The sequence below is a fragment of the Sphaeramia orbicularis genome, chromosome 4 (assembly GCF_902148855.1).
Source record: "Sphaeramia orbicularis chromosome 4, fSphaOr1.1, whole genome shotgun sequence".
NCBI classification, from domain to species: Eukaryota; Metazoa; Chordata; class Actinopteri; order Kurtiformes; family Apogonidae; genus Sphaeramia; species Sphaeramia orbicularis.
Window position 1 is genome coordinate 4810543 of NC_043960.1, and position 14280 is coordinate 4824822.

The following is a 14280-nucleotide window of genomic DNA, read 5'->3' on the forward strand; positions in this document are numbered from 1 at the left end:
CACTCGGAGAGCGCAGACCTCCGCCAAGGCTGATCAGTGCCCCCCCCCGTGGGCCCCCCCACCCCCAATCACCACCAAAATTTAAACATTTCTTCCTTATCCCATTTCCAACAAACCCTGAAAATTTCATCAAAATCTGTCCATAACTTTTTGAGTTATGTTGCACACTAACGGACAGACAAACAAACAAACAAACAAACAAACCCTGGCAAAAACATAACCTCCTTGGCGGAGGTAATAATCTGATATTAGATAATTGTGGACAGGTGGATAAACAGTTGCATAAATCTTTGTTTATCTGACAAATATAATTTACACAACTTTCAAATACAAACTATGCGATCACAAAAATAACTAGAAGCACTCGGAGAGCGCAGACCTCCGCCAAGGCTGATCAGTGGCCCCCCCCCGTGGGCCCCCCCACCCCCGATCACCACCAAAATTTAATCATTTCTTTCTTATCCCATTTCCAACAAACCCTGAAAATTTCATCCAAATCTGTCCATAACTTTTTGAGTTATGTTGCACACTAACGGACAAACAAACAAACAAACAAACAAACCCTGGCAAAAACATAACCTCCTTGGCGGAGGTAATTAGAGCAAAAAATATGACTGAGCACGCAGTTATGTTTTCACTCACAAATTCTGATGTGTCTGCCTCATGGCACTACAACCTCTTATGTGGACTAAGGACTAAACTGAGCATGTGCAGAGTGAATTAGGTGAGTCCTAAGTTGTTCCTGATTGGAGCAATTGCAAGAGTTACAACTGACCCCAGTCTCCCCTACACTATTAACACCCTGGCCTGTCTGCAGAATGAAACTTTGAGGTAGACAGGAAGTGCACGGACATGGGTGTGTGGGGGGGGTGAATACTTGATAAGACGATGGGGGGGGGGGTTTGGGGTGTTTAGCGGTCCATCCTCGTCAGAGTGCGCGGTAGCAGTCCGTGATTTCTGGGGGGGGGGTGTGATAGCGTCATTGTCCGAACAGGAGTGAAAGTCAAACTAACTCGCTTTAAAGTTCCTCTTATTCTCCGGGCAGCACACACACACACACACACACACACACACACACACACACACACACACACACACACACACACACACATAACACATACACACACACACACACACAGGAGCAGCGAGCGACAGAATCTCCGCGCAGCAAAGAAAGTTAATATATCGGCTACATATTGGCCGATGTTGATTAATTGGTGATAAGCTATAATCGGCCCGATTAATCAGCCGGCCGATTAATCGGTCGGGCTCCAGACCAGACTAGACTTGATGAAATCTTTTACAAATGTAGTTATCTCTCTATGGTTGAGGTCTACACTGGTCTTGAAATCAAATCCTAAATCCTTGTCATCTTAGATCAAGACTAGACCAAGTAAAAATTCATTTGAGACACCGACAACATCCAAAAAGACCAACCTTGAGTCCTATAACATTATTAGAGACACACAGAGACTCTAAAAATGACGAGAACTTCAAAACAATAAAAGAAGCTGAAGTAGAACTGAATGGTTTTGTAGGTCCCATGATGATATTTTTGCTAGGATTTTTTCATTTCGGCAGCTGGGGGGGGGGGGGGGGGGGGGTTCAGTGTTTTTTGGAAGGTACCACTTGGGAACTCATATACCAAGAACATCAGCCCCTTTTCCACCGCAGCAACTTTACCAGGAACTCAAACTTTAGCTGGGATTTTGAAAAACCTCACCACATTTCCACCAAAATTACCGTGGTAAAAAAGTGTCTCTTGACCCCAAACTTTCCCTTAAAAAAATTCCTAGTGAGGAGGACTGGACATTTCAGATTCCCTGCAATTCTTGGGGGTGGGGCTGTGTGCTGATGGAAGCTGATTGGTGGAAGACAGTTGCAGTGTTCCACACTAAGTCTCTGTTCAGATTGCAGGCAAATGTGGCCCAAATCCGACTTTTTTTTCACTGGAACTTTAGAAGTCTTTTAATGGCATCCATTCCTTGTTTAACCTTTTCATGCAATTATGAGAACCTTAGTCAAGATGTTTTTCCTGAGTGTTTTCATTCCTCTTTAGGCATGAAAAAAACAATGCGATTGAGTTTTTTTTTGTTTGTTTGTTTGTTTTTTAAGCAGTTACAAAACTGTCCACTCAACCGGACCATGCATTTCATTTTTGAAGCAAAGAAACATGTATTTAAGACTTAATATTAGAAAGTGATATGGAAAAGTATGCAATAAAAACATTTTTAATGCTGCTAATTAGATGTTTTCCCACATTTTAACATATTCTAATGCTATATATTATTCACTTCATGGAGATAATGTGCAAAAAAAAACCTGTTTTGTTTGCTGATTTACACTAAAACATGTTACTGTAGATCAGGTTTATCAAGAATGGCATAGATACAGTAAGTTTGAATTGGACTGTACAGGATGATGCATAAGTGTCCACTGTGTTGGCTGATAAAACCCGCGAATATACAAGAGAACAGCTGTCCACTGTAGTGACCACTATGCATGAAAGAGTTAATGGATGATTTCATTATTAAGTGCATGCCCAAATGGGGGTTGGTTTGCCAAATACATCTTACCTAGAATGTACATCTAAAATGATCTGGGATCTGTTTGGACATTTGCATCTGTACATAAGGCTGCACCGTCCACTTCAGTGTTCTAAGTGTCACCTTGTAACTCGGTGCCTTTTTCCTCTTGTCCTGCTGCAGAGGAGTTGTCGCCAAGCTGTAAAATGTACCCGATACACCGAGAGAGGTACAAACACTTCATTATCTATCTCTGTGTTGTGGCTCTGCATGGCAGGGATGGGCGATAACTCAAGTATAGATTAGGATCTCCCAACAGATAGAACCCAGCATCAGTATTATGGCTATTATCAGCAAAAGATGCTGCAATGCCAGTACAAACTAAAGACTTAATTCGAAATGTATTGGATGATCTCATGAAAATAGTACTAGTGTGGCAAAAAACAAGCCAAGTGATTAAAAATTCACAATGTTACTCAAGGAATTAGTCTAAATTTGGAAGATTTTTAGGTTTTAAAGGAAAAGTCAGCATTTTATTGTGGAGGATTTTGTGCTTTTCTGCAATTTAGAATGCTGTTGTGTACTGTATATCCAACATCAGGATCTGTAGATGTGATACTATGGGGATCTCCGCCCATCCCTACTTCATCAATCATTTATTTGCTCTGAATATAATCCACCCTCATCCCATCAGCGTAGTGTTGATCCTGGCCGTCGGTGTCTGTGGATTCTGTACTGAGCTATTGGATGTGACTCACACTGTGGAGGTCTCATACTTGTCGTGATGTGCAGATGTTCTCTGATGCACGTTCTCCTCCTCTCGCCGTCGTCGCTTGGTTCCCCTTTCATCTTATCGCCTTGTGTGTTTTTGCTCCGTTCGCAGTCAGACGTCCTTTTAATGTTGGAGTTAAACCTGTTTTGTAGTGCATCTTGTTTTCTGTAACGTCTGTGCGTTTGGCATGTCACATGTTAATGTAAGTTGTCAAGGATATGTGGAGGGAAAATCATGAATACGTGTACATGCGCTCTAATACGCCACTGTTATTCTGCATTTGACAGGATTCTTGTACGCATTTTATTCAGTTTTCTGTTTCTGAATGAACTGACTAAAGGTGATGGTATTCTGGTTTTATGAGGTTATCACTTTTAATAGACAGTTCAGGAATATGCATCTCATTTGTAGGGTTGTAACAATGTCATTGTGTTGCGATTAGGGATGTAACGATTACCGGTATAACAATAAACCGTGATAAAAATCCTAAAGTTAGTATTATCGTTTAAATTCTAATTATCATGATAACCGTGTTTGATTACTGCACTTTCAACACAAACGCAAGATGGAAAATGGTCAAACAATGGCTATAAGGTGCCACCTTTAATGCACATTTGTATGTTTGATGTTTACATGTTAATATTTGAATGTTTCTGCCAACAGAAAGTACATTGTGTCTATTATTTCATTTGGGGATTTTTTTTTTTTTTTTCAAAATACAACTTGTGTAAATTTTTTTCAGGTTGTGTATCAGTACTTTTTGAACATTTCAAGCACATTTCAACAATACCATGATAATAATGATAACCGTGATCATTTTGGTCACAATAACCGTGATATGAAATTTTCATACCGTTACATCCCTAGTTGCAATTAATCGTGATTTTAAACGTCACGGTTAATTAATCGTCAAGGCTGCCAAAAACTGTCTCGTAAAGTACAGTAGATTAAGAGCGGAACCAAAGACATGCAAATTTGCGCTTCCCGCACGGAACGAAAGCAACGTTACAGAAGCGCTGCATTCAACATTACACCAGTGAAAATGACAGAGAAGGAAGAAGCTGAACAGAAATTCAGACCGTAAATACATTTTCAATGCAGGCTCACTTTCATTTCCAAACAGTTTGTGTTCGCTGCCATCATCTTCGCAGCTTCAGGCTACCATTGCGCAACCTATTCACAACAATGTGGCTGCATAGCTTTTGTACAGCAAGGGCATTATTCTCCAGCAGCTCAGACTGTCATACGAACTTCAGGAGGGTGAACCTGCAAACTGACGCCATAAACACACTCTGTTTGATCACAAGGCAAACTGCATAAAATAATCCGATGCTTCACAACAGCGGAAAATGCAGAGGAATTAGTAACGCACATTAAGTATCACATTCACTTTCGGGGTGGTGCGACATAGACTGCATATATGCCGCCATATAAACCCCCGGCAAAATAATCGCAGTAATCGTGAAACTGCAATTATTTCTCCGATGATGTAGCACCAAAATCTGTAATTGTTACATCCCTACTCATTTGTGGGTTTTACTGCAGATTTAGACAAATGACCTCCTGTTTACCATCAGCAGAAGAAGAGACAGAGATGAATACTTAAAGGAAAAGTCCACATTTATATTCGCAACAAGAGATATAGTTCTTTTTAACATTATAAAAGATTATATCAGCTGTTTTTTGGATAGGAGCAAATGCCAAAATGCTAACCTTTTCAAGAAGGTGTGTGAAAGAACAACAGAGAGAGACCGTGTTCATACTTTATAATATCTATCACCAAGTACAAAAGTTGGAAACAGACTTTGTGGAGGAACCTGCGTCCCAGGGTTCCTACGCAAGTATGGAAAGCAGAGACGTAACCATATGAAAATTTCATATCATGGTTATTGTGACCAAATGATCACAGTTATCATTATTACCGTGGTATTGTTGAAATTGTGCTCAAAATGTTCAAAAAGTACTGATACACACACTGAAATAGTTTAACTAAGGTGTATTTTGAATAAAAAACAACAAAAAAAACAAATAAAATAATAGACACAATGTACATTCTCTTGGCAGAAACATTCAAATATTAACCCTTAGTGGTCTGAGCCTATTTTGGCCGTTTTTCAGTACTTCTGATTTTGCCTTTATATACTATATACAAAAATGTTTACTACACCCATGTTTGGTATCTTTTTTTCAGCATAATTTCATCTATATCATCTGCCTATTATTGTTTTCACTTTAACCTACTATAAAAACATAAAAGGACAAAAAACACAAAAAAGTACATAAAATTCAATTTGAAAAATTTATATAATTTATTGCATAAATAACACACAGTTACTTAACAAACCTTTTCAAAGACTTTAAAAGTGAATATTGGTTCCAAATATTAGGTATATACAATTAAAATTGTAATAAATTAAAACTATACTCAAATATTTGACATAAAAGCAGATCTTTACATCGGCGTTTTCTCCGGAAAGTGCGGTAATCAAACATGGTTATCATGATAATTAGAATTTAAATGGTAATACTAACCATTGGTTATTTTATCACGGTTTATTGTTATACCGGTAATCGTTACATCCCTAATGGAAAGTATGGAAAAGTGTGGAATTTGATTTTCTAAATTTCCAGGTCTGTAAAAGTATGAAAAATGCAAACAAATGTATGGAAAAATATTCATGTTTCTTAGACTGTTGCCACTCTTCTATTTTCTAAAACATAAAATTCTGAATATCTAAAAAAAGAAATGGATTGATCTGTTTTTTGTTTTTTTAAGGTACTTCCTAGTGCAGCTAAAATGTTTGTGAGAACACATACAGTAGGCTACTTGATTGACAAGTTGAATGCCCAGTCTTCTGCTCTGATCCTCCTCCAACCCATGTTAAGGCCCGCCCAGGTGTCGTCAAATTTCACTGCTGCTTTGACGGACAGGTGATGTCCACACACTGTTAGTGAGCGAGTTATTCCACGTGCTTTGTATGATCATTGGTAGAACTCATAATGGGTAGATGGAAACCCTCTGACGACTGGCTCATAAATCCCAAATATAAAGACTGGTTGGCTGGTTGGAATTTTTTTTACCAAGACATCTGGAAATTAGGGTCTGGGAAAAGTATGGAATTTAGGAATTTCAAATGTGTGGGAACCTTGGCTTCCTCTGGAGCTAAATCACAACCGTTCTTATTTTCAGGTCAGTATACAAAAATAAAAATGCAATTCTGAAAACTGTCTTCCATTTCTGCAATTAGATCCACCTGAATCTTACACAGAGGACGGCTGTGGCTCAGTTTGTAGAGCAGGAGAGGGTTCAATCCCTGACCCCTGTCCTTGAGCAAGACATTGAACTCCATGTTACTGTTTCAATATGAGAATGTTTGTTTGTGTGACTGGGTGAATGTGATGTAACATAAAGTGCTTTTACTTAGGGATGCATGGATATAGTTTTTGGACATGATGATGGAATGATGGATGATGGCTCCGACAGATATTGATCATGTTACATTGGAAGTTTTTTAAAATTAATTTATTCCTATCTGATAATGTTAGACTGTGATGGGGGGCTGAAAGTCTCTAAATGGAACAATATTTGTAAAACATCATAGCATCAACACTGACATTGGCCCCAATGTCATTTTAAATATTTGTGTCAGCAAGAATTTTGCAATCGGTGCATCCCTGTTTTGAGTAATATCAGAGTAGAAAGGTGCTCTAAAAGGAACAGCCCAGTTTCATTCCATGTCCTCTTAATTTAAAATACTAGACGTTGATTAAAACGGCTGAGTCAACTTTAAAACTTGTGCTCAAACAAATGTAAAACCATAAGTGTATCATGGTTTGCAGGATGTATTTTTTTGGTAATTGAGAAACAGGTATAATCCCAGAAAACCAAGGATCAGTGTGTTAACATATCTGTTAGTCAGTGGATCAAACAAATTGTCTGTAATGTATTAATGGTAGATTATGTGAAGAAGTGGAGGGGGGGTACCATGGTGTAATATATTGTTTATTGGTCACTTGCACTTTGCATTACATTTTTCAACCATATTTGGACAAAAGGGTGGAGTTACAGGAGTATAATTAGGAATAAGCTAAGGCTAAAAACTACCTTACTGACTCTGTAAAACGGTAAACTTCATCAAATATTTCATCAAATCATATGATAATCTTGTTGGTGTAACTTCTTGACCACAACTATAATGCTACTGTCCAATCAGATGGGTCTGCCATCCATGTGTCATTATCTTTTCACGCAGTTCTCTAATTTATTTGGAAATATGGCAAAAAATTGTTTGTTTGTGCCAAATTTTGTGTGATTCTGGGAAACTGTTCATGAGATATTCCATTTTAATACAGCAAAGTTCCCCACTGTGGAAGTTATAAAGTCTTATCTTATCTTATCTTGTAGACATGCACTGTTAATACACCTAAAAATATGTTTTATTCAATAAACAGAAGCTTTCAAAGTAAGGATGCACCGATACCGATACAAGTATCAGCATTGGCTCCGATACTCAGTGTGTGTACTCGTACTCGTACTCGTAAAAGATATCTGATACAACTGCACCGATACCACTTACAGCAGTGTGACATTCCCATTTCAGTGCAGCAGGTACGCGGCGGTGGAATAATGTGTGGAGAGTGTGGAGATTTTTCAAAACAAATGACGGTGATAAAAGTAACGCAGACTGACAGTAACGCTACAGACAGATACAGGTGCAGTGTTCTGTCCGTCCTCTGCGTACATTTCATCCATTTTCCAGGTGCTGGTGGATGAGTACCCAGAATGAGAATACCAGTGGGGGTACAGAGCAGTGCAGACCACCGCCGGCGGAAGTGAGAACCAAACTTATGGCTCATTTCTCTTTTCTCTTTCTGCTGAAGCTAAACTTTTAAACCTTACCAGTGAAAACGCTGCAACATTAGTATCACATTAGTGTTACCTCTGTCGTCTCCATGTTTGTTATTACTGACTTTCTTCTTCTTCTTCTCTGAAAACTTTATTCTTCTTTGTGGTATTTGTCCAGTATGGTTAATTCAGAGTGGCGCCCCCTGGTGGATTAATTGAGAAACGCTCATTCCAACACATTAAATGTCAGTAGCAGCACTTTGTTCCAGTCAGACTAATGACAACGACAATAAAGCACATTTACAAAAGGAACTAACAACTGGAATGGGATTATTAAGTACTTGTATCAGTACTTGGTATCGGCAAGTACTCAAATGTAAGTACTCGTACTCAGTCTGGAAAAAAATGGTATTGGTGCATCCCTATTTCGAAGTATGATTTTGTAGGCAAAGGATCTGTCAATCTCAGTGTTTATTTGCACTAAACTCTTAGTAATGAAGCAATCATTTTAAGACGTCAAGAACACATGAGCGTCCAAAAACAAATTCTTGGAAGTATAGACGTCTTCACTTTGGAGCTGAGGTTGTTACAGATTGATGCTTAATTACCAATTTTGAACTTTGTGCAGAGCTAAGCTGGCTAATGCTAATCCAAGCTAATTGTGCCTGGCGAGAAATTGGTGTTCTTATAATATAGGCCAAGAAGTTTTGAGCTCCAACTCCTTCCGTTTTATTGGAACATAAGTGGAGGTGTCAGGACAGCCCACGTTTTACACATGTTGAATGTAAATGCAGCAGGCTAGGGCACTGTATCTATATAATTAGCATTGAGACATATAGGAAGAGGACTATATTTCTGCCTATACCATCTCAATTACTGTCAGAATGTGTCTGCATGTCACTGTATCAGCCTCCGTCTGCAGCGCAGAGGCTAAACTTTTATTTCAGCAGGAACATAATCAGTCAATCTGCAGCGTAGTACCATAAAAACTGTGTAGCATCAATGTCCTCCCACCGGCCAAGACGAAACCAGCTGCTCTGTGGGGAGAAGAGCTTTTCCTAATTACTGTTTTGGAGACATCTGCAATTGCCTGAATAAACAGTCATCTCCGCTCACTCTCCCTTTATTCACTTCACTGGGTTTTATTTGCATGAAAATGAATACCGGTGGTGCTGAAGGATTGAGATAATAGACCGGCTCTTTCTCTGCGTCTCTCACTGACCTTCATATCCTGAATACACAGAACTCTCCGGCTTTGTGGCACCTTCACCGTCGGTGACAGCGCTAAGTTATCAGTCAGACTCCTGCGTGAGGAGCTGACCTTCAGATAAGTGAAGTGCAGGGTCGTCCTTTCACACAAGCCCATCTCATGCTTTTAGGCTTTAATCTAGTTCGGTTAAAAAGCACGCAGCCAGACGTCATATATTCATAAACGGCAGAGTTGCTTTGTAAGTCGTCTGATAACAACTTCTGGACAAACGGTGCGTGAAACTGACTTTTATCTTGTTCTTCCGAAGCTTCTCTGGCTGTGCGGTGAGGGTCTGGCAGTGTGTGTGCTGAGTAGGGCTGTGTATTGGCAAGAATCTGGTGATACGATACAAATCACAATACTAGGATCATGATAGGATCTGTCATGATATATCATGATACTGTTAAAAATGCAATTTTTTGTTTCTTTTTTAAAATGCACTGTAAAAAAAATAAATAAATAAATAAAATGTAAAAAAAAAAAACGGTAATATTCCAGCAGCAAGGGTGCCAAAAAATACTGTAAAATAACGGAAAATAACCGTCTCATAAAAATACAGTAATTTTCCATAATTAAAACACAGTTTTTTGCCCTAACCTTACATGAGATTTTGCATATTTTTTGGACTTTTTAATGTTTAATGAAGAATATTTATGTGTATTAAAACAATCAAATTACCTAGAAATATATATAAATAATTTTCAATGAGACTCAGTTGTCCAATCCACTAATAAAAACCGTATTTGGACAGTTTATCAGTGCTTATACATGTTATACATTCACAAAAATACATTTATTCAACATTTCTGTTGTGAAACCTCCCGTAATTACACAAGATATTTGTCAATTAACAAACAAGTCTTGCTAAACTTACAGAACAAATACTTCTTTTACGGTTAATTGTCAGTAATTTTATCTCATTTTATCATTTTTTTTTTTACAGTATTAAACTTTAAATTAACAATTTAATCTCATAAATAGCAAAGAAATATTTGTGAAATTATGATACATTTGCAAATGTATTTTAACTGTATTTTTCTGTGAAAGAAGAAAAAAATTCTTTTAAAAAAATTGAAACTTTTTGGTTATTCACTGTTACAGTTTTTTCATGTTATTTTACATTTGATGTGTAAAATCACAGTCTGTTTTTGTCATTTCATTGTTATTTTCCTGTATCTTGAAAATACAGGAAAAATCTGTAAAATAAACAGTGAAAATTCTGTTAAATTACAGATTTTTTTTACAGTGTGATTATTTCCTTGAAGAATTGAATTACACCAGAAATATGCACAAATACTAAACACATTTTTATTTGATCAGAACAGGATCTGATGCTATATCACAAAATTTTCTTGTTTTAAAACTTAAATTCTGTTTTACAGACATTTCAGTTTCAGATCCTGTTCAAATGTTCATGTTCTATTAGTTCAGAACTAACATCAGAACAGTATTTTTGTGCAATCCCAACAAAGGAACTAACATTATTGAATAAAAGAGTGTTAAATAATAAACTATAAACAAAAATGAAAAACAAAACAACAACAATGAACCTCCACAATATCTGCATTTGAATAATTACCTAAAAATATCGATACAGTACTTTTTAATATCGATACAGTATTGTGAAATGAAATATCGCGATATATTGCAGAGCCGATATTTTCTTACAGCCATAGTTATCATTCAGACTCCTGCGTGAGGAGCTGACCTTCTGATAAGTGAAGTGCAGGGTTGTCCTTTCACACAAGCCCATCTCATGCTTTTAGGCTTTAATCTAGTTCGGTTAAAAAGCACGCAGCCAGACGTCATATATTCATAAACGGCAGAGTTGCTTTGTAAGTCATCTGAAAACAACTTCTGAACAAACGGTGCGTGAAACCGACTTTTATCTTGTTCTTCCGAAGCTTCTCTGGCTGTGCGGTGAAGGTCTGGCAGTGTGTCTGTGCTGAGCTGTGGTTCGTGATGAAGATACGGCGACTTGTTGAGCAGCTATGAATTACCGTTTCCCCTGACTGTGCTATTTTGGTATGGAGTTGTGGCGTGTCATGTTGCTACACTGGGTTGCACACTTTCGCTGCCTCAGGAACGTGGACATGAGTTTCCTGTTAGAGGTCAGAGGAAGCAGACCCGTAAAGGAGAAATACTTTCAGAGGAACACAGATACACTGCCAAAAAAGAAAAGAAAAAAAAACTTTTCCTGTTACTGCAATCCCTGAAGTCCCCGGAGGCTGGAAAACCACAGCGTAGACCCAGTCATGTGCTGTCTTAATGCACAGATGGTGAAAAATGACGCTCTGCTGAAGCACTTAGCCAATGCTCTAATTTAAAGTGAATTTTACTCTTTTCAGAGTAACAGAAACCAGGACAAACCCATGTTTATGGGTCAACACCAAGTTTTCAACCTGACACTGTTTTTACTCCAACAGACCAGGATGCAGAATTCAGGAGATCTAATTAATGAAATGAAACCTGGTATTCATAATTAGACTTTTACTCATTTATAATCACCTGAAGTCATACATGGCTGTATTTTCGTTACCTCAGAAGGAGTCGTTCTGTATTTTTGTAATAATAATAATAATAATAATAATGATAATAATAATGATAATACATTTTATTTATAAGCTCCTTTCAAGACACCCAAGGACACTGTACAACAGGGCTCTCAAACTCATTTTCTTTCAGGTTCCACATTCAGCCCGATTTGATCTGCAGTGGGCCGGACCAGTACAATAATAGTATAATAACCTATAAATAATGACAACTCCAAATTTTTGTCTTTGTTTTAGTGCAAAAAAAACAACCATTAAATTATGATAATACTTTTAAAAACTAGCCAAACATAAAAGATGTGAATAACCTGAAAAAACTAAAACTTCTTAAGAAAATTAGTGCAATTTTAACACTATTCTGCTTCAACTTCTCATTTGTCCATGTGCATTATGGATCGGATCTACAAAGACACTAAACACTGAGTAACAGGCAGAAAATAGTTAAAATTGTGCTTCATTTTCTTTAGACATTTCAGGTTGTTCATATTTGTTCAGGTTATTCACATTTTATTGTTACAGAATAGTTTGTAAATGTAAATATTTTTATAATTTAATGTTATTTTTTGCACTAAAAGACAAAAATTTGAAGTTGTCATTATTTATAGGCATAATGTAATATATATATACTTTTTTTTTTATTTTATTTTTTTTCATCAAACCGAGAAGAAAATATGGAGTCATTATTTTTTGTGGGTTATTATGCTGTTATTTTACTTTTTCATATTGGTCTGTATGTGGAACCTGAACTAAAATGAGTTCCACAGCCTTGACTGTGGAATTTTTGCACTTTGTAAATTCATCCCACAGGCTGGATTGGAACCTTTGGTGGGACGCATTTGGCCCCCGGGACACATGTTTAGAGACCCCTGCTGTACAACAAGATAAAACAGACAATCCATAAAATACAAAGAAATAAACAGATAAAAGAATAATTACTATATATAGAAATGAGGATGTACCTCAGAACACACCTGGTAAAGGTTCATACTGTCTTCCACATATAATTTATTGTTAGTTTATTCATTTATCAGATGGGGTAGTTGTTTGTTTACTTGTTTTGCTAGTTTCAGCTACTTCCTGTAGAAATTAATTACCTACAATAACCTCAGAACTTTGTGTCTGACAAAAGCCAAACACATTGCAAAGGCCCAATGCTTCTCAGTTAGAGAAAACAGCTGCACGTTCAGAAACGATGCAAATTCACAAACTCAAACACAAGTCTAAACTGAGGTGCAAAAAGAGGAACGTGGTGCAAAAGAAAAAATGCACTGCAAGACTCAAAAACACATGCATAATCATCAAACGCTAAAGTGTATTTGTGCAGACATATACACTACTGTGCAAATGTCTTGGGCCTCTACATTGTCAGTTTTGCAGGGTTGTAATGAACATGCATTTTTATTCGTGAGTCTATTGAGACATAAGAAGGTAACGTAGGAAATATCTGCACAATATTTAAACACTAAATAAATCCGAAATAAATGTCTTCAATAGGTAAAAGTATTTAACGTGACCTCCGTCTTAGTTCGTATGTCTTAAACTCTCTTGAGTCGACTGTCTGGAAGTTTTTGTAAATAATTTGGTAGTATATGAAATGAAGCTTCATGCAGAACATCCCAGAGTCTATCTTTAAACTGTTTTTTTCGATTGTCTCTTTCCGATATAGCTTCCATCTATATTCTAATACTGGAGTGTCTGTCTGTGTGTCTTATTTCTTTGTATCTGTGCGGTTCTGAGAAATTGAGATGTTTTTAATTGGCCAATTTGGTACCTACATTTGAGGAATAGTCCCATCTCGACATTTAATTTTTTTTTTTTTTTTTTTCCAAATTTCCTTTTTTAAAGTCAGGAGTGATTTAATTCACGTTGCTAAGCAGTTGCCAGGGGGAGGGACAGGAAGCAGTCTGTGCCCATGCTGCATGACGGGAAGTGAAGTTAAAAACAGGAACGACGCATTTACTAATTTCAGTCCCTAGATATTAGTATTAATGTGTTAATTGTCGTTTAAATTTTAAAGAATGATTTACCAAACAATTTTTATGTCAGTTCTTTTAAAATATAGACTAACATCTTTTCCCAAAAGTCAGCTTTCCCCAGCCTAAAAACTATTAGATCTAGAACCCGTGGTTCCCAACAGGTCAACGCTGTAGTAATATACTAGACCCCGACCGGTATGGGATTTTTGGGGCCAATGACGATACCAATATTGGGGGCTAAAAAAAGCCGATATCCAATATATCGGCCAATATCCGATATTGGCCGATGACCGATATATTGGCCTATATATGAAATAAGACCACTGATCTACACAGGATATAATAATCTTATATCAGATA

General features: G+C 37.3%; 1 protein-coding gene across 2 annotated transcripts in view; it reads left to right on the top strand.

Annotated features, from left to right (window-relative positions):
* homer3b (homer scaffold protein 3b) overlaps positions 1 to 14280 on the top strand; it is a 141808-nt gene that overhangs the window by 20664 nt on the left and 106864 nt on the right. Inside the window, exon 3 of one of the 2 annotated variants that reach the window (XM_030131789.1) lies at positions 2709 to 2754. The exons of the other annotated variant lie outside the window; for it this stretch is intronic. Within the exon in view, the coding sequence (XP_029987649.1) occupies positions 2732 to 2754 (23 nt within the window). The 5' untranslated portion in view covers positions 2709 to 2731. The remainder of the gene's footprint in view (positions 1 to 2708; positions 2755 to 14280) is intronic. 2 annotated transcript variants of the gene reach the window in all.